The following is a 20,602-nucleotide window of genomic DNA, read 5'->3' as shown; positions in this document are numbered from 1 at the left end:
ATTGTAGTTCTGTATGTAGGCTGCATCTAATTAGGTTGCTTACATAATTGTCAGAAAGCATACTGTATTTTCATATTGTTGCAATAAAGCAAAAGGATTTTTTTTATAAGTTTTCTTAAAAGCTCCGGAAGTTGAAACTTCAATGTGCTCAGCTTATGATGGAAAAATTGGTGCAAAGTCATATTTTTTAAATCACAAAAAATAATTGAAAAAATAATCTAATTTTTTATTTATTCAGAGGAGGAGGTAAAATGTGAATTTTAATTCACAAAGTTTTCAACAGTTCAAAAGATCATAGTGGGCTATGTTCTGCTTTTGGTTTTAATTTTTATTTATTATTTTTATATAATTATTATTAATAATAATAATAATTTATTACTTTTTATTTGTTTATTTTAAAAGTTTTCCTGGAGACTTTCACGATAATAGCTGAAATTTTATGTGAGGTTGAAGAGTCAATTTGCATAGCATTTTTATGGAAACTGGTGTTGACAATGAAAAGGCTGCAGAGTTGCCCTGTACAATAGCAGGCAACTTCAGTCATAGTCTAAGGCTCTTGCAGGCCTTGAAGCATAGTTCATATTTTCTTTAAGAATATTTTTTGTATAAGAGACAGACCAAATTTGCATTTTCTGCTTGTAAAATTTCAGTTGTAGGTTCAAAATTAGCCTGATTGATGTATTAAGGCTTCAGGTTAGGTTTATGAATAACTGCCATGTGATCAAGAGCCTTATTTTGCAATAATACTGTAGATAGCTCATTAATGAACGTGAACTTACATTGACACAGGTGTAGAGACCACTGTATCAGAGTTGTAAAACTAAAGGACTTAAATTTGTGAAGATATTTAACTTTTCTCAGTATACTGTGTTCATTTTGACTATGTTTCATGATGGTTGAAGCTTCAAATGCATTTAAGAATTACAGGACTGTATAATTCTAAGCATTTTTTAAAAATCCTAGTAAATGTTTTAGAAAGTAGGAAATAGTGTTTAAATGTTGAAAAGTAAACTTTTCAGTAAACTGTGTGGCAAAACATACAATGAAAGAGTCTCTCAAAGCAGATCAGAAAAGGGGAATTAGGGAGGAAAAGGAGGGAGTGAGAAGTTTCTGCTTCTATTTGTGGAAAAAGCAGGGGAAATGCACACGCCCCAGTGAGTGGTATCTGAGGATTTTTGTGAAACAAACATTTCATCTTGAGGAGTTTTGACTAGCTGTGTTAACTTAAAAGGCAAAACTTGCAAGTTCTGTATAGCATCATAAATTAAACCAGTTTTACACCTTTGTAATTATATTATATAAAAATGGATGTGTAAATATTTAGAGGCTTTGTTTATTGGCAGTATTTCTTGGGTTTATTTCTGTGAAATCAAGCATCCAGTCTGGAAGCCATGGAGTAAGATAGGTTAGTTTAAGGTAATGAAAGTTGTGATTATACAGAACTAATCTGTAGTCTGTATTTTTTAGCATGTTTGTTTTCATCACAAAGGAATTTCCCTTTGTAGAGAAGAAAATAGCCATTTAGGCTACTTAATACAACCAAGAAATACTTGTATTTCCACAAATATTTTTTTACAATTTTTTTTGGCAGAAACAGGTTTATACCCTTTATTTCACTGTGAATAACTTTAATTACTTAATTTGTGAAGTGCAGTGATACTCTGAGCATTCATTGTACTCTGCATCCTCTATGATGTTAAATAACACAGAGTTATAATGTGATATATATGTAGATGGTCATGATCATCGAGATGTATTCTTTCATAACATTTGGACTATTGGTTTTGTAATGTTAACCATCTCAAAAGATTGGAATGTTAGCATTAGACACCATTTTTTCACATCATTTTCTCTAGGTGTTTAATCTGGGTGATTGTACAAAAAATATCTTTCACAGATATATTGTAACATGTACTTAAAATAAATGCAATAATACAGCTACAGAATAGTGTCTTTCCGTATTATCTAAAAAGAAATAACTGGACTGTGTTGTTTTGATGTAATTCAGTTTGCATTTTTGTAGCAGAGAAGCTCACCCAAACTAAAGTACTTTTACAGACCTCTTGGAATTCAATGGTTTTGTGTTACATATTTTGAGTCCTTTTGTTCAAGAAATGAGTAAATACCCAGAACTGGTCTTGAGGTTTGTCTTCACCGTATTGTTAGCTCAAGTTTGGTTTTGATTCAGTTTATTTTGTGTTCAAAACTGCAGTGTGGGTGAAAAATACTTTCAGCTGTTTGGTATGGTGGTGTGGTTTGAAGCTCAGGTATTACTTATGTGAATTAATAATATAGTAGTGAGTTGCTTCTTTACTTAAAATAACTCAATCTAACTGTGAAGATAAGCCTAACTACATTAAATATGTTTTGAAATTAGTGCTGGCAGTTGCTTAGTATTTTTTTCTGTTTGTTTTTAAATTAGGGTGTTTTGTTGTTTGTTTTTGGTTTGATTTGGGGTTTTTGTATGGTTCTCAAAACTGCACGGTAGGAGACTTGTACATTTAAGTACTAATATGCCCCATTGTGCTTAATTCCCTTGCCTTTGTCTGCCAGTGTATCTCATTGTCCTTATTTGGACTATGACAGATCCAAATTCAATTTAACTTTACATGTTTTTGTTTAGTAGGATAAGATTCTTGTTTGCTTGTTGTGTCTTGACTTGCAGTTGTCTTAATAAGTTTACTTTGAACACCATAATGTAAGATTTTGTATGTAATACTTCTATAGCAGAGACTTTTACTAATGACTTACTGTTTTAAGGGGGGGGCTAATACCTAGTCAGCTGTCCTAGTCACATGTTACTGAAAACCATATAAAAATTTTATAACTGCTTTTTTTCCTCTTCAGTCTTTGTAACACTTCTTGTCCCTTTGTAAGGTCATCTTCTGAAAGATCCTGGCCAAATAACCAGGTCCCTTTACAGATACACTGAAAGCCAACCCCTTGTCCTGAGGAGCTTGTAACTGGATAAGGCTGCCTCTTTTTTTCAGAAGTTTGCCTGAAACATCAAAATATGTCTGTGTGCCGTAGCTGTTTGCATCCTTGCAAGCTGTCAAATTTAGATTCTTCAGCATTTTTTTTTGGTTTAGATATCTCAGCTACTTGACTGGGAAAGGTTTTTTTGGAGTATTTGTGACCTGTTATGAAGTATTTCTACAGTAACTGCATGGAAGCAGAAGTCCCCTTTCTTTTCACTGAGATTTCTAATCTCATTTGATTTACATATTGATACTCCAGTCTTTTCTTTTCTTTTCTTTTCTTTTTTTTTTTTTTTAGGGTTCTTCTCCAAATTAGTCTAAAAAGTTACAATTCAGGCTCTCGGGAAAACAAAAGCTTTTAGAAATTTTGTAACATTTTATTTTTACGTAGTAAAACAAGACCTTTTAATTTTTCTTCTGTCTTTACTAAAAGTCAGCTGCCTCTTACCTTGACCACCTCTCCAAAGGAAAAAAAAAAACCAAACACACCTTTAGACTAAAAGAGTTTCCCAGCCAGTTATATTAGCTTTCATTTGAATTTTTGCCTGAAATGTGGAATATCCAGGTTGCCATTCTCTGCCCAGTTTGAGGTGGGTTTAAAATCCAGGTCTTCAATATTATGGGCAAGCAGCCTGGGTGAGATCTTGGATCCATATCCATCTTTCCACTCTTCATCCAACCTGTTTGGTGCTATGGAGGCATTAGTCCTGACTAAATTTGGGGGCAGAGGTGTCTCATGAGTTGAATGGGGATGAGAGAAGGGGAAGCTAAAATTGAAATATAGTGGTCCAGGCTTCTTAAAGGAAAGATATTTGAAGTGACTGGTACACCTATAGTAAGTGGAAATACTTGCAATGCAGGAATTTCTCACAGTACTGGAATGGAGGAGAAACTTCCATGTTAACTGGAAGTCAAACTTAAAAGTAATTAAATAACTCACATTAATTAGAACAAATTGCCATACAGTATAAGTGACTTTAAGTACAAAGCATTTCTGTGGATAATAAATATTGATATTTGCTAAAATGTGATTTAATAAAATAAAAGGATATAGGTCTCGATGCTTTGGGAGAAGCCGATACGTTTGAAATTAATTATGGGCAGATACATTTTTAGATGTTTTTCCACTCTGCTGTGGGGATGTTAACAGCTCTTGTTTTTCGTTTCTAGTACAGCTCATTATCCTGTCTGTGAATCCTGAGCAATGTAGCCGGATTGTGTATGATAGACTTGGTCTTTATTTTGTAGCTTCTTGCAGTCTGGTCTTTGAATAACTGAAGTATGGCTTATACCCTCCCCTCAAATTTGACAAATTAGCCTATCTGTGAAGTCCATGGACTATAAGGTTTTTGTTCATAGTATATTTTCCAAAGAAAGATTGGAGTCGTGGGTAAAAACATAGAATATGAGTATATGCACAGTAAAAGAAAAAATCACTAAGGAATTTTTGGCCCACGTTTGTCCTAAAATTTAGGGGGGAAAAAATTCCTGTTTGTAATAGTGGCAGCTTTCAGTCCAATACTTTGAAGTGGAAAGACTTTTTGTGTGTGTGTGTGTTCCTAATAAATACTAGGTTCGATAGCCTAAATTACAGTAGATATCAAATATTTTCAGGTTTTGTTATATTCATGGGGGTTTTTTTCTTCTTGTAACGATAGTTAAGCGTTTGATCTTCTGAATTTAATATGGGTATTGTACTAGTGAGAAGTTGTCAGGTTATATTGGGGAAAATGAAAATTACTGTCTGTCTTCTGTTCAGAGTCTGCATCTGTGGACAAATCTGTATCCCATTCTTGCACAACTCCTTCTACATCTTCTGCTTCTGGACTGAATCCAACTTCTGCGCCTGCTTCATCTGCTCCTACAGTTCCTGTCTCACCTGTCCCACAATCACCAATTCCTCCATTACTTCAGGACCCAAATCTCCTTCGACAGCTGCTGCCTGCACTGCAAGCCACCTTGCAGCTTAATAATTCTAGCGTAGATATATCCAAAATCAATGAAGGTAAGGATTCTTTAAAGTTGATGTAATCTCTTATTTACACACATTAGTGTATTATTAGATACTAAGCTGTAGTAAATGCGAGCCTTACTTTAAATAAAAAGTGAATAAATGAATGCCTAGATAAAGCGGGGATTGTTTTTGTTTGTTTGTTTTCTGTTAAACCTTTTTAAATTAGCCAAGGAACATTTAAGGTTGTTAAGCTAATAAATGCTGATGTATGTGAGCAGTCTAATTGAGACTGGTGACTTAATTGCTGTATCAGCATTCATCTGTTGCATAAAATTTAGTGAGAGCTTTTTGTTCTTTTGTTTCATGCAGTGTTCTTTGTTTTCTGTAGTCTATGCTGCTATTCTAATAATATGTGTTTGCAAATACTGAAACTTCTAGGGATTCTTAAATCTTGTTGCCTATCAACTTTTTTTCTTTAGTGGAATATGTTACCCTCTCTGAACAAAGATAACATATCAGTAATTTTGCTAGCAAGTTAAATTTTGTGCATGTAATCGGTGTATCCCTCAGATTTTTGTCACGTTGGCCTAGTTTGTTAGAAGAAAGCTTAGAACTAGCTATAGTGCCTTTCTCTGCTAGAACAGGTAGAGTTGATGCATTTTGAATGTAATTTTATCTAATGTGGTGTCTGCCTGTGGCAGGTTACTGATGAAGAAAGTGGTGTGGGATTTTTTTTTTTCTTCTTTGAACTTCTTGTGCACTGATCACCGATTTAAATAGGAAGCAAAACATTTACATGTAGTGCCCAGAGTTAATTATCTTTAACTTTTAAAAAGTGCAACCCATGAAAGTCAAAATAGTAAAATTTTATAAGGAAAAGCTGTTAATTGACTTCCTTTTAATCAGCAGGTATTATGGCTTTATTCAGTACTAATAAGTGAGTTGGTTATTGCTTTTTTCCTTTGCAGGGAGAAGCTTTTAAAACTGTAGTGCACTAGGTTGGACTAAAAAAGTAGGAGTATTGTGGTTGTTTGTGTTAAAAAGTGAAAGGTTCAGTCAAGACTCTGGTTGTATTTTATTAGAGAGCTGCCGATTTAAGTCCCTAGTCATTTTCTCTTGCCATATCTGAGCAGCAGCTATGTCTGTCTTGGAACAAGAGTGTTTTAATATTGTTCCGATGGCACAAGGGTCTGGCTAGCAGGTCCAGATGGACAGAGTTACTTCACCTTGCACAGCAGGACTGCCCTTACTGTGCACATGATGCAGAGTTGTTCTGTGGTTGTGCTTGTGAGTCAGTTTTTTCAGACTTGTGTATGGGTAGTGTATGGTCAGGAAGTATCCCACAGAGCCTGTAGACCTTTTTGAAAAGATTAGTTCAGAAGCTAGGTCTTGTCGGCTCATACTGTAAGATGCTCTTCCTGTGTAGTACAGTATTAAAACAGTTGGTTGAAAATGATTAATTTTTTACTGGAGGAGGGGGGGATGGGACAGCTAAACCCAGGACAAATAAGGTTTATTGGTGTGTGTTTGGTTGGTTGGTTTGTGTGGGGGCTTTTTGTTGTTGTTGGGGGGGGGGGGGGGGAGGGGGTTGTTTTTGTTTTTTTTAGAAGAAACACTGAGTGTCTGGATTTTTAACTTGAAAGATCTTTTCTTTTTTCTTGAACAGGAAGTCTCCCCCCCATCTCTTTTAGTGAGTTAAAGTGATACTGCTTTTTTGCTTTTTGTTTGTTTGGTTTTTTTTTTGTTTGGTTTTTTTTTAATTATTGTAGTTTAAAAATAACCCCACACATTCTGCTTACTACAATAACAAATTGAACAAATGTTCTCTTTATGTTTACAAGAATTATTATTGATCCATAAGGTCAAGCTGAAGAGTTAAAGTTATTTTCTAAAATAATATTTTTAGTGTATTTCTCAAAGATAAAACTACTAAATAAAGGACTTGGTTAGACATGCCAAGCATTCATGAATTGAATTCAAGTAATTGAAAAATAGTTCAGGTGGCTCTTTGGTCTATTGTGGATATAGGAACAAAATCTGAGAGAAAGTGTGGCTTAAATGTATTTAGCCAGTTTGAACAGTTTAAAGTGATGTTCTAGAATTGCCAGTAAAACAGAATGTTTGTCTTTAGTTCTAACAGCAGCTGTGACACAAGCCTCTCTGCAGTCTATACTCCATAAAATTCTTACTGCTGGACCATCTGCTTTCAATATCACTTCCCTAATTTCTCAAGCTGCACAACTGTCTACGCAAGGTATTCAGAGTCTTCTTTTCACTTACATAAAATTGTTATGTTGCATTTTATAAAGGCCCATACAATTGAAACTTGCAGAAGCTGTCTCTTGTCGTATCTTTGGCTGTCTGGTGTGGAGGATGTCGAATGACTTCTTCTTCCAAAGATAGGATAAGAAGTTGTTACTTGGGGAGCAGGAAGCTGACATGCAACTAAGTAAATATGCTTTTCTGTCTCGCCTTTTGGGATTTTCTTTGTATGTTAACTAACTATATACGAGTAATGTGAAACATGTGCGAGACCCTCTCAGTTTATTCTGAACCTTAATTAGACGTTATTTAATGTTCAATATAAAACACAGCTCTTCCTTGGTTGAACACCCTTTTTGTAATACTGTGCAACTGTGACTCTTGGGGGAGGCCTTAGATTCTTAAAGTTTATTCTGTCTGGTGGGGGGGTTTTGTAGTCTTCTGTAAATAGTATTTTTCAGCTTCCAGGCAAGATATTCCTTCAGGTATCTTCAATACATTCTGGTTTGTAACTTAATAAAGCTAGAAACTTAAAGCAAAACTATAAATGCAGTCATGTTATTGAGTAGTTAAGCAGTATTGTGCTAATGCTGATTTTTAACCAGTAATTAAACATGAGCGGGGGACTGCTGGTAGATTCCTAGAAGGGGTGAATAGGTTTATAGTAAAATGTACATGCATTCGTTCAGTTAAATGAAGTTGAGCGCTCTAAAATAGGAATCGCAAATAAAACTAATTCAGTCTCTTCATGTGTAAAAAGCATTGCATAATAGCTTCTTATCTTTCCCCCTTCCCTCAAGTTTTAGAAGTGGAGGGTTTGGGGAAAATACAATTCTTTAGTTAGGATTGTTGTTGAATATTTGATTGTTCCAGTTGTTCATTCCCCCAACTGTCTTAAGGTGAGTATGTTTGTATATTATCTAATATACAGCATACTGCCAAGTACCAAAACTAAATCTAATTCACACTTAAGATAGCATATGGTTTTATTAAAAACAATCTTTTTTTTTTTTCTTTACAGCTCAGCCATCTAATCAGTCTCCAATGTCTTTAACATCTGATGCCTCATCGCCAAGATCATATGTATCTCCAAGAATAAGCACGCCTCAGACTAACACCGTTCCGCTTAAACCTTTGATGACTACGCCACCGGTATCATCGCAACAGAAGGTAAGCTCCTTTTGATTTATGCCATATTGTAGTAAGAAACCATTATAGGTAATATTAAGTGTTGCTGCTATATATCCATGTGCTAGCACTTATATATAAGATGATAGAATATGTATGTTATATTTCCCAATAGACACGGAAACAACTAGAAGCAACTACTTAGCTGTATTTTTGCAGTACAGCTCTAGCATGGAATTCTAGTACGCTTTTCTGTTCTTGAAGAAAATCTTGTGCTCGCCTCAGATGCTGTCTGGAGATATTACCAAGAGACAAGTATTTTAACATATTTAAATGGAAACAAAAACTTACCCTGAAGGCAGCAGCTGATAGAGTTCTCTAGACTTTAGCCAATAAAAGATTTTTAGAATAGGAGAGAAATTCTTGGGGAAGTTGACCTGATATAGTCTCAAATTTGGTTTAGAAATGTTGTAGGTGTTTACAAGGTCAATAACAACATGTCCCTTTCCTTTCCTGCCCCCATTCATTCAGAATTCTTTAATTGGATCAGTGACTAGGAAACATTAATTGAAGCTAACAAATAAGCTCCTAAGGATGAAGTAGAAAACATAAAGTTGTCTTTTTTACTTTTTTTTTGGTGGGTGTGTGTGATCCCTCTAGTGGGTCACTCTTCAAAGGAAAAATGTCTTTTGCAGAATCTGAGCTCAGTATTCTGTATGCTACAAGTGGTGATACTGAGGAATAAATAAGGTTGAAGCTGAGATTATTTATTTCTTTATTGAATTTCTCTGTCCAGCAGATCAGAGCCTCTGTTTTGCTGTGTACAGGTGAGGAGAGTAGATTTAATTAGAGGCACTCAAGACAAACTTCCACTTAAAGGGTTTTCTTTTTCCTTGTTTAAAGACTTGTGATTCATATTATAGGGCAAGGGTGGCAAGAGTTACTGGGTTAAAAGACCTATGATGAAGGAGGATTTTGTTAATAAAGGGGACTGAAGGCAGAGCTATTGTTTTGCACCCTCTGGTGGAAAGTAACCTTTTACATTCAAGATTGCTTTGTAGTGATAGGTAGACCTGCCGGACATAACACTCTTATGCCTTTTAGGCAAGGTTTTTTTTAAAAAAAAAAAACAACAACAACAAAAAAAAACACCAAAAAAACCCCCCAGCAGTTTACAGTGGTGTTCTGGCTGTGAAAAATGGAAGTCTGTTGAGGAGTTTTTGGACCTGTCCTAGAGGTTTGCTGTTTTCATGCAATGGGAGTTTGTCCTGTCTCTTTGTTGTACAGATCTTTCCTTCAAGACTGAGACCCTCAGATTTTAACACGGTTTATCAGTATGTTGCTCAGTGTATGTAGTATCTTACCAGAATAAGAAGCATGACTCTAGACTTTGGGTTAAGACCAGTCTTGTTCTCCATATACCCCCACCCCCCACCTAACTAAGGCATCTTTCTTTCAATTTTCTGCTTGGAAGAGAACCTCTTTAAGGAATACTTTTATCTTCAGGAGGACAGATTGCATTCATCATTCTAGTCTAAATGCCTCATTTTCTTACATTTGAATTTTTTCATGGGTACAAAGAAAACCAACTGATTCTCCCAGTTTGTTGTGATTGACAATGGTACAGTGAATTGTGAAAGCCTCATGCGTGGACTAATCCTGCTTGTTGTCTTTGTTTCTGCCCTTGGAGTGCATCCTGAATCTATGTGGTCACAATCCCATAGCTAGGTGACAATGAAATTATCAAATAGCAGACTTGAAACAAAGAAGGGAGATGTCTGGCACTTTCAAATCCTGGGATATGAAAAAGAATCTTCTTGTTTACTGTCAGTAACTGGAAGTTGATCTCTTCTGGTCTCTACAACCCAGAGATCTGGATCTACTCTATTTATAAAGTTCTGATTATCAGCTACATAACAAACATGGCAAAAGCTTTATCCTTTGCAATTTTCTTTATCCTACAGTGTTTTCTGAAAAAAGACTTGAAGGAAGGACAGCTCAGTAGGATTTTTTTTTTCTTTCCCTCTCCCAAGACATTTGTCCTTGTTTTATAAACTTAGCTTCTTTAGTATTTATCATCCTGCTACAAATGTTTTTCTAGAACTGTGCAGACAAACTTGAACCCACTGCCTTTCACCCAGTATCAAGGCCAGCATTATACCTATGAAGTAGGTGGTGTGGTAGTAAACTATGCCTTAAGAGAATGTGAAGGCAAGCCAAGTGTTGTAAGTAGGGCCAATCTGTCTTGGTAGACCAACTGTATAATTGAATATGCTTTTGGACACATAAGCCTTCCCTCAGGTTTTCAGTAGAAGCAACAAACTTCAAGGCTAAATGCAGTTTGAGAAGAGTTGATCTGAGTTTAGTGCAAATTGTAACTACGGCAAGGCTGCCACTCCTCAAAAAAAACAACAAAAAAAGTTTGTTATTTTATGCTTTGTTCGATACGAGGATCTCCGGGCTCTGTGATCACCTATAGGTAGTGACGTGGCATGTAGGATTTCACCTCTGGTATTTTCAAAGGAGGGTATTGTGTGTTTTATTGATAAGTATATAGAAGTTCTTCTGAAAGTAGTAATGTCTATATTTTGATGAGCATACCGTGACATGTTTTGCAATTACTGTATTTTAATGCATCTTTCCTTAAGACTGCACCACAATGAGGTGAGATTGCACATCTGGTTTATTTTTGAAGCATATATAATGTGTTTGCAATCAAAGTGTTAAGTGTAGTAAATTTCTGAGTTACTCATTCTAAGCTATAATGTCTTTGCTTCAGAATGCCATTAATCCTGATGCACTGTTGTGTGGTATTATATGCATTGGCAAGTTTTCACTCCCATCCCTCTGTGAGGAAGTTAAAACTCTTACTACACTGGGATATCATAACCATAAAAGCTTTCTATTTTCTAGGTATGTCGAGTAGCTTCACAGATCAGCTAACCAGAATTAGTAGTAATGCTTGACAGCAGGAGCTTTTCTTGTTTTTTGTGTTCCTCAAATCTGGTGCTAACAACAGAGCTGTTGAAATATTAACATGAATTGTTTGTGTGTTAGTCCCAGAAGTAACATATTCTGGTTCGGCAGTAGATACTTTTCCAGTTCAGTAGGGAAAGAACTTGTATTCACATAATTCAATTCCATAAGATGGGATTGAGTTGAGAACTTAGGTGGTAATAGCTCCAGTGTAAGCACGGCTGTTTTAGTACTCCTTTGGATAAGTCAGTCAGGTTAGGTTATCCAGTTGTAAGAGTTTGAGGTAAATTATGCATAATCAAGATGTGGTGCTGTGCCAGGACACACTTGGTTTCAGAGCAAAAGCTCATTGGCTTAGGGTGCTTCTATGTAACAGGCGTAGACAAAGCTGAACTGGCACCATGCAAGCAGAGCCCAGTGCCAGATGCCCACATACTTGGACTGGCTCTGGGAACAGTTAGTGCCATTTGCACCGTAGGGCTTGTTACTTAGGACTGCATGAACGTGCCTGTACTGCTTTTAAGCTCAAGCTGGTATGTCTGCCTGGAGGTGTGATGTATGCATACGGCAGCTCAGGTGTCACAGACTCCAGGCTCCTAGGCATCAGATTTTGCTATTTAGCTGTGCCTGTGTTGTATGGTTAGAAACTGTTCTGAATTTCTGCAAAATAACTGTGTAAAGCATATGTTACACAGACCTGTCAAGCTCAGTGAGAATGTTGCTTATGGAATTTTTTTTTTTATTTAGCCCTTGTTATTTTTCTGTTCCTGGTACACTTACAGTTTTTGAAACACTTGGAAAATAGGGAATAGTTAAGAGTTTTTGTGGCTCACATATCTCATAAATCTCAGTTTTTCTTTACAATCTATTTTTATTTTCATTTGTACCAGCCAAGGAGCTGGTTAGTTTTCCAGTTTGGATCTGCAAGGTGATCGTATTATCTCCGATGGACTTTCCTTTTGAAATTATTCCTTCTGTTCAAACAAGCCTTTTGTTATTTCTGCTCACAGGGTGAGCAAAATTCAGGCATGGATAACAAAGTTCTTCGTGTCATACATTTCATAAAGATACTTGGGTAGTCTTTTTTCATAAATCAATTTATGAACTGCTACTATTTTGCCCCCCCTCAACTGTGTAATTCTGTCTGATTTCAAAACCCTGAGTGATCTTACAATGATCTTGCTTGATCAAAGAACCATGACCTTTTCATGTGCTATTCAGACTGGTTTTGGCTTTTGATTATAATTTTAAAAGGTGGCTTTTCCTCTTAGACATACAAGTAGGTTTGAGATTACATTAAGATTTCCTGTATATTTAAATAAATGAATTTATGTCTTTATTTTACTTTAGCAGATACTGTCTGACTTGCCATCTGTGGTTTGTTTCACAGGAGTCTGTTTCTGAAACAGAATTTCTGGAGGTTCAGATGACCTAGTTAGTAATCTACACCAGCTTGATGTCAGTAAATGCCAGACAGGCTGCCTGATTTATGTGTTTTGTCTTTATGGATCCCTAAACCCCATTTTCTTCCCTCCCTCTTTCTTAAAATTTTAGCTTGATTTTCCAGAGTGGGAGATAACTTTTGGATCTGCTTCCTCTCTTGTACATACTTTAAAAGGGGCAGGGGTATGCAGAGTATGGGGCAAAAAGAAAATCCTCAACTCCATTTACTGTAACTTAGACACTAGTATATTCCCAAACTTTTAATCCTGTTGTAGTTCAGGAATTCACAGAAAAAAGACCGTATCTCACTGCTGGTGTCTTAATATCTTCAATGTGAATGTGTACTACAAATGAAAAGCAAAAAGCTACTGGCGACTCTCTTTTTTAGTCATTTATTAGTTTAGAACTGACAGAACAGTTAAAAAGGGGAAGTAGCAGACTGATAAATATGCTTTAGATTTTTTTTTTCCATTTCTGATAGAGATGTTGTTATACCCTTATGAACTAATTCTGCTCTTGACACTGTGTAATGTATTTTCAAGTAGGGAACTTTTTAAGTGAAAATTTTTGTTTGGATAATGAACAATTCTTCTGATGTTGAAAATGAGCTTGGTGCTCACATGGAAGATAGGGTCAAAAATGAAATTGGGTTGAACTATTGTACCTAATAAACTTGCAATATTTTGACAAGTCAGATGGCTCTAAATTTGTTTCTGTTATGTCTGTTAAGTACTCTTCCTATTTTAGTAAAAAAACCTATCTATCACAGCTGTGGAACTATAGGTGATTTTTTTAAAAAAACACTTTGTGAAGAGTACAAAAATTCTGTCAACAAAAGACCTTGTATGAAAAAAACCCCACTGGTCTTGTAACTTGTAATTTCTGTGTTTTTGTCTGGTTCTTACATTTGATATTTGCTGTGGAGGGAATCTAATGAGGTTTTGAACTTTCCAGGTTGCTACTCCAGGTGTTAAACAAGGACCAGCTTCACAGGCAGCACCTCAGCAGCCAGTAATAGCCGACAAGCAGGCAGGTCATGAACCTGCCTCTCCACGAAGTCTTCAGCGCTCAAGGTATCTTGAAATACTCTCTGTGCTCTCCTCTGTTTTTGCTCTGGATCCAGTGTATGCTGTATGTGTTGCAATATGTGGATTCTTCTTTGGCCTGTTTATTGAACATACGATTTAACTCTGCTGAAGGGATGCAGCTAAATATCTCTGTTACAGAGCTAATGTGATAGATTCTCCATTTTAGGACCACCACTAGAGTTCCATTTACAGAAGCAAAATAGAATTAATATTTCTGCCCTGTCACTCTGGAGTCAGTTTTACAAGTGATTCCTTGTATTGTGATTTCTGAGTTTGGAGTTTAAATGAGTAAGAACTTTTGTCTATTGGGCGATTTTGCTGCTTTCATGAAAAATACTAAAAAAATGAAGTAAGTTTCACAAATGCTTTTTCTTGGCCAGACTTCTTTGTCAACATTGCAACCTATTCAGATGTTGCATGATAGGAACATTTAGTCATGTATTTACAAGGTGGTTTTAGAATCTGTATCTTGTATTGAAATTTTTGGGAAGATGGGCTTTTCATTGTATAGGATGCTGTGCACTTTACCATATTGGTTCCAGGGGCAGTAACCAAAGATTTGTCATAAGATGCTTCTGTGATGGAGTCATGGTCTAGAACTGCGGCAGGAGGAGGTTGCAGGTTGACTTTTTAAAAAGTGCATCATTGCATTGGATTCCTGTAAACCTACAAGATGTTGCATTTCTTTAAAAGCTAGATTTTTAGAGTGGTTGAATAAGGTATGTGGTATGATATTAAAAACAAACAAAAAAACCAAAAAAACCCCACCAAACCCAAAAAACCCCACAATACTCTTTCCTTGTCAGCATACCTGAAGCTACATGGTCATGCTTTGCAGATCATAAAATGGTGAGGTCCTTTAATCCGGCCTTCTGGGACTAATAGTAAGGAGGACCTTCAATTACATGTCATCAATGTGCTAACTTATTGTTAGACTTTCAAATCTGTGTTGGTTTTTGTTGTTTTTGTGGGGAGAGGGGGGTTATTTTGGGTTTGGGCTTTTTTGCAGGGTGGGGTTTTTGTTTGTTTGCTTGGCGGTCCTGTCCCAGTGACTGGCTTTACTGGAGACGCTGTGATATTGATCAGTTTGAGGGTACAAACAGAAGCAGGTCACGAGTTTCTGAGTCTTTAATGTCGCCTATCTTACAGACGCTTGATTCTAATCTTCGGCAGATGTCTAAGCTACAACTCATTTTCCTCTATGGGTAGAATAAAGACATAGTGTACCAGCTCCAGTCTCTAGTAATTATGGATGGTGCTGTTTAAATCTTTCTGAATTACAGTCCCAAAAATAAAATTATACTTGGCAACCAGCTAAACCTTTTTAGTAAGGGGACTAGAGCTCTTTATAAGGAGTGGGGAGGTTTGGGGAAATAGCTCTCAGTCACAGACCCTTTTGGCCTTTGCTGATCACCGTCTCCCCATAGGAAATCTTGCTAAGGAAGATAGTCTTATTCTTGGAAACATTCACTATGGCCTGGAGTCTGTGTGAAGTGATACTGGTGGGCATTTGGCCTGCGAATCCATACACTGTACTGTGTCACACACACACCCTCCCCACCCCCCCACCCCACCTTTGGATTATAGGACTTCCTACTCTGGCATAACCCTTATCCTCCTTGAGGGATCTACTGGCCCTCTGCAAACCATTGCTCTGCTTGGCATCAGCATTTTGCTGGAGAAGGGAAGCTGAGTTTGTCCCAGCAACTGTACCATTGAAGCAGAGGGATTATGCAAGTAGCACTGTCGCGTATTTGAGGAGGAGGTGCAGGAGGCAGTGCACAAATAGAGTGTGCAACCTAGTATCAAAGATACTGTGATAATGTTAGTATTGTTTAGTGCCCTATACCTCTCAAATTTTAACACGTTTTTGACAGTGGTATATTGTACCTCATGGGTTCATGCATTTCTGTTTCTTTGGAAGTGTCTCGTTTGCAAAAAATGGAAGGTTAAGGAACAGGTGATTTGGAAAAACCTGTGTGACTGGTATTTTCTTCTGTTCAGTGCAGTGGAATTGAATGAAAGTGAACCAGCTCAGATGTAGATTTACTCATCCACAAAAGATTTCCTGTGTCTGGGCAGTATTTCTGAATTGATATAGAACAGATTATTCCTTTGTAGGCGAAAGCAGTCAGTCAGATTGGGGACTGCTCTTGGGGCTAACTCCCTGTACTTTTTTATAGGAATGAACAACAACTTAGCAACCTGAACTGTGGACAGGTGGTCCAAAAAGAGGCTCAATGAATGAAGGTTGCATTTTTCTACAGCTTAAGTACACATTCATTGTGCAGAAGTTAATTACAACTACATTTCCTTTGCTTTTACTATCACTAAAAGTTTTAAGCGAATGGAGCTAAAATTATTTTTAACGTGTTTGGGAGGAAGCACTGTCTAAGAAATATGTGAATAGCTGTTGATAAATTTAAAGTTGTGAACATTTCAGTCAGGTAAGTTAGGAAATTAATGCAGTGTAGGCATATGGTGAGTCTTTTTGTAAGAGGTGATTCCAAAGACACACCATGAATTATGGCTGCTTTAAAAATGGAACTAAATGAGTGCTTCCATAATTAATAGTTTCATCAGGTTGCTAGTTTCTCTTTATTTCTAGAAGGGACCAGGAATATTTTTCCTTCACCTTAGAAAATGCAAAACTGCTGGAGAGGGAGGTGTTTCCTCCCATTTTTTTTTAGGTTGTAAGATTTTGTAGTTTTTAGTAGTGTATTTCAGAACCATCCTGTTTTCATACTCTTGTACAGATGGTTTTTTGCCTCTCTGGAAGCATTCCGTTACCTGTGGCATAGTCAGTCTTTAACTCATCCAGCAGCTAAGGCAGGTATTTGGCTTTATTGAAGCATTTAAAAATATAGCAGTAGTTTGGAACTGTCTGTCATTGCTGCATTCGTAGCTCCCCCTGCTGCTAACATAGCAGTGCTAGGATATTTTGTGACAGTATGTTTTATTCATAATTAAGATACAACTTTATTTTTGAGAAACCCACAGATTTTATTTATTTTCCTGAAATGTTTCTGATGTGTTTAGTGATTTTTACTGATGAAGTAGGAGTCAGAGAAGCCAGGCTGATAAATGGAGAGGAGGCAATTCATAGGGGAACTTTGATCCTATTAGAACTAAGGAGTAAATAAGCATTGAAGGTGATGCCTCAATTCTACTTAGTTAATAAACGTAGCCTTTCTCTGCACCATCAGTATGCTGATGCTGTATGAATACATAGAAACATAGAATAATTTAGGTTGGAAGGGAGGACTTCTAGTTGTGATCTAGTCTAAGCCCCAACTCAGAGTAGGACCGGCAAGTTTGAATTGCTAAAGGCATTGTTTAGGTGATTTTTTTTTTTTTTTAATATCTCTGAGAATCTTCTAATGTTTGCCTACCCTTTTGGTTAAATATTTTTTCCTTATGTCTAACTAGAATTTCCCTTGTTGCAACTTGTGTCTCTGCCTCTTGTCCTATCACTGTGCATCTCTGAAAAGAGTCTGGCTGTCTGCTCTCCCCATAAGTAGTTAAAAACAGTAAGAAGATCATTCAATCTCCTTCCCTCAGCCTTCTCTTTTCCAGACTGAATGAACCCAGTTCTTTCAGCCTCTCCTGATATGGCATGTGCTTCAGCCCCCTAGTCATCTCTGTGGTCCTCTGCTGGATTCTTTTGGTGTGCCAGTTTAATTCTTGCCTGGTTTTGGGCTCCCCACTACACGGTGCTCCAGGTACTGTGGGGATCACATAAGCTCTGAAGAGAGGGGAGGAATTGCTTTCTTCAGCCACGCTCTTGCTAATACAGCCCAGCATGTGCTTGGCCTGCTTTGCCACAGGGATGTGTTGCTGACTCGCATTTAACTTGTCCACCAGGATCCTCAGGTCCTTTTCTGCAAAGCTGCTTTCTACCCAGTCAGCCTGTTCTGTTCCATGGGGTTGTTCCAGTATTGTTGCATGGGGTTATTCCACCCCAGGTGCAGGACTTTGCATTTGCCTTTTTTGAACTGGGTTTGTGCCTGCCCATTCAGGTCCTTCTGGATAACAACCTACCCTCCAGCATATTGACTCCTCCCCCCAAGTAGGTGTCATCCGCAAACTCACTGAAGGTGCACTGTCTGCCACTGTCTAGGTTTTTAACAAAAATGTTAAACGGTATTGGCTCCACTATTAATCAGTAGAGGACAGCACTAGTCACTGGCTTTCAATTGGTTTTGTACTGCTGACTGCAGCCTTTGAGCACAGCAGTTCTTTCAGTTTTCCAACCACCTTACACATGGAATATGGACTGGATAAGTGAACAGTAACAATACTGTGGGAGATGATATCACAGGCCTTGCTGAAGTCAAGGTAAACAACATCGCTGCTTTCCCTTTATCCTCTGAGTCAGTCATCTCGTTGTAGAAGTCAGTGAGGTTGGTCAGGTATAATCTCTACTTGGTAAATCTATGCTGGTGTGGTTTTTTTTTTTTTCTTTAGTCTTTCATGTACCTGGAATCCCTTCCAGAGGGGGGTGGTTCCAAGTCTACCTATTGAAGACTTGCTCCATAACTTTCCCAGAGACTGTGGTCAAATGGCCTGCCATTCCCCAGGTTGTCATCCTTGTGCTTCTTGAAGATGGCTTTAACATTTGCTCTTTTTTCCCCATCATCAGGAAACTTGCCTGCTCACCATGCTGCTTCAAGATGATGCAGCATCTGAGTAACACTGGCCAGCTCCCCGATTACCTTTGGGTGCATACCATCTGGTTGTATGGACATATGTCCATTTGGCTTAACTGCTCCTTAATTTCTTCCTCTGCTATAGGTAATACTTTACTCCCACTGACTCTGCTGATGTGAGCATGTGGGAGGCCTGACAGCAGACCATACCTGTAAAAACCCAGGCAAAAAAAAGGTGCCAACTATCCTGGCCTTTTTAATGTTCTTTGTCTCTAGGTCCCCTTGCCTTGTAAAGAGGCAATCCACCTGTTCCTTAACCTTTTTTCCCCCCAGTTACATCATATATTCCCTTTTGCAGCTTCTGCTGCCTGAAATCAAGGGAAGTTTATGTATACAACTCTAACAAAGCTGCCTGCCAAAATCTTTCTGCATTTTTTTTTTTTTAATATTCTAAGCTTTTAAACAAATTTGGGGGTACTGAAAGGAATGAGGTTAAAGTCTTTGATGCTGCAGAGCAGTGTGCTGTACCTAATTTGTTGGCTGTTTGTTTGGAAACCTGCTGTAATTCTTTGCAAGTGTGAGTGATTAGGATTACAGTCCAATGGCTGGCATTGGACTGTAAAGGTAGTTGCATTATGCTAGGGTGTTTTCAGTCCTCAAGGGGGTAGGTTAGGTGATGAATTAAGATTCCTCTCAAATTTGTTTTTTCTTCATATTACTTTATATCACTTGCAGGCAAATAGTAAGAAAGTTTTAAGAAATAGTGAGAAATTATGGCCTGTGTTGAAAAGCTGCTGCCAGTGGGAGAGTGATTGTAAACATAATCTTACGAGTAATAGCTAGGTACTCACAAAAAAAAATAGTACTACTATTTCTCAGTATATGTAGTGCCAAAGAACATAGTAACTGTGAGGCACTATCACCGTTATGGTGCTAGTGATGTTCTTTTGTCCTGCTCAAGATTACTGCTTCCTTTGTCTTCCCTTGCAAGGGTGGAGAGGACAGAGCAGACTGTTTTCATCCTGACCTGTCCTTGTCCATGTTCGCATGGATAACTAGCGCTGCTCCCACCTCTTCTTAGCAAAATAGAACAGAACAGAGCCTTTCTCTGTGAGTGTGTGGGGGATGGGAGTGATTGAATGAATGCTGGAAAGGGAAGTAAGAGTGTAGAGGCCTTGTTTTGCAAGGGGTGGGGGAATAGAAGAGGGCATGTGCTGAAACATCAGCTTCTAAGCTTCCCCACTGTGGGTTATATACCCCTCCCAGCGCAAGTTCTGGTTTCCTAGAAGATCAGATCACCTGGACAGCAGTACTTGCAAGGAGGAGACAAACCCCCACATTCTGATCCTTCGTTTGATAACAGTGATACACCAAATAGCAGTTTTGATGCTGGTGAAAGTCACAGTGGAGCCGTCTGTTGCTGATAATACGAAGCTGAAGAATGGTGATGAACTCTTACACGTAGCAGAACTGTGTAGCTGCAGCTCTGGCAGTTGTCAGATGTGGTTGGATCCATATGATATGAGAGATCATGCTAGCCCTGATACCTGGGCTTCTGGACATGTGGAAATTAAATTTAAGTATCAGTGATTTTTACGTATTTTGGGGGAAACTTCTGTAGCTCATAGGGCTTAATGTTAGGTGTTCAGGTTGTAGGAGAGAAGTGATACAAGTGAAACGAAAAGCCCTATTACTTTACCTAGAGAGCTTAGCATCCAAGTGTAAGGTGGAGGATGACTATTTGCAAATTGGGAGTACAGGAGTTCTTGTGGATTAGTCAGTCATATCAGTTTACCAAAGATTTACCTAAGCGGTACCCACCTTTTTTACTCATTGCAGCAGGAATAGGCTTTTATAAAGAGATGGGATTCTTAAGAAGGCCCCTCCCATACATGAAGGAGCATCATGAGGTAGTGAGGAAAAATGTCTTGTAAAGTGGAGTGAGAGGGTAATTATTAGATGAATGCAGTTTAAAAAAAAAACAAAACAACATTGCTTAAAGCAATGGCTAGAATACTTTGTAGACAATATAATCTTGAGCACTGTGGATGGCAAAAGACTGATACACCAAGATCAACATGAGTGGTTTTTAGTAAAAATTAGAAAAGTTTTTGACCAAGAATT

General features: G+C 37.6%; 1 protein-coding gene across 2 annotated transcripts in view; it reads left to right on the top strand.

The window, feature by feature from the left end:
• WAC (WW domain containing adaptor with coiled-coil) overlaps positions 1–20,602 on the top strand; it is a 63,681-nt gene that overhangs the window by 35,651 nt on the left and 7,428 nt on the right. For both annotated transcript variants that reach the window (XM_075492564.1, XM_075492563.1), the window contains exons 8-11: positions 4,738–4,983; positions 7,064–7,186; positions 8,216–8,364; positions 13,696–13,814. In XM_075492564.1, coding sequence (XP_075348679.1) covers positions 4,738–4,983; positions 7,064–7,186; positions 8,216–8,364; positions 13,696–13,814 — 637 coding nt within the window. The remainder of the gene's footprint in view (positions 1–4,737; positions 4,984–7,063; positions 7,187–8,215; positions 8,365–13,695; positions 13,815–20,602) is intronic.

The sequence above is a fragment of the Mycteria americana genome, chromosome 2 (genome assembly GCF_035582795.1).
Source record: "Mycteria americana isolate JAX WOST 10 ecotype Jacksonville Zoo and Gardens chromosome 2, USCA_MyAme_1.0, whole genome shotgun sequence".
Taxonomy (NCBI): Eukaryota; Metazoa; Chordata; class Aves; order Ciconiiformes; family Ciconiidae; genus Mycteria; species Mycteria americana.
This window is presented reverse-complemented; position numbering and strand designations above follow the sequence as displayed.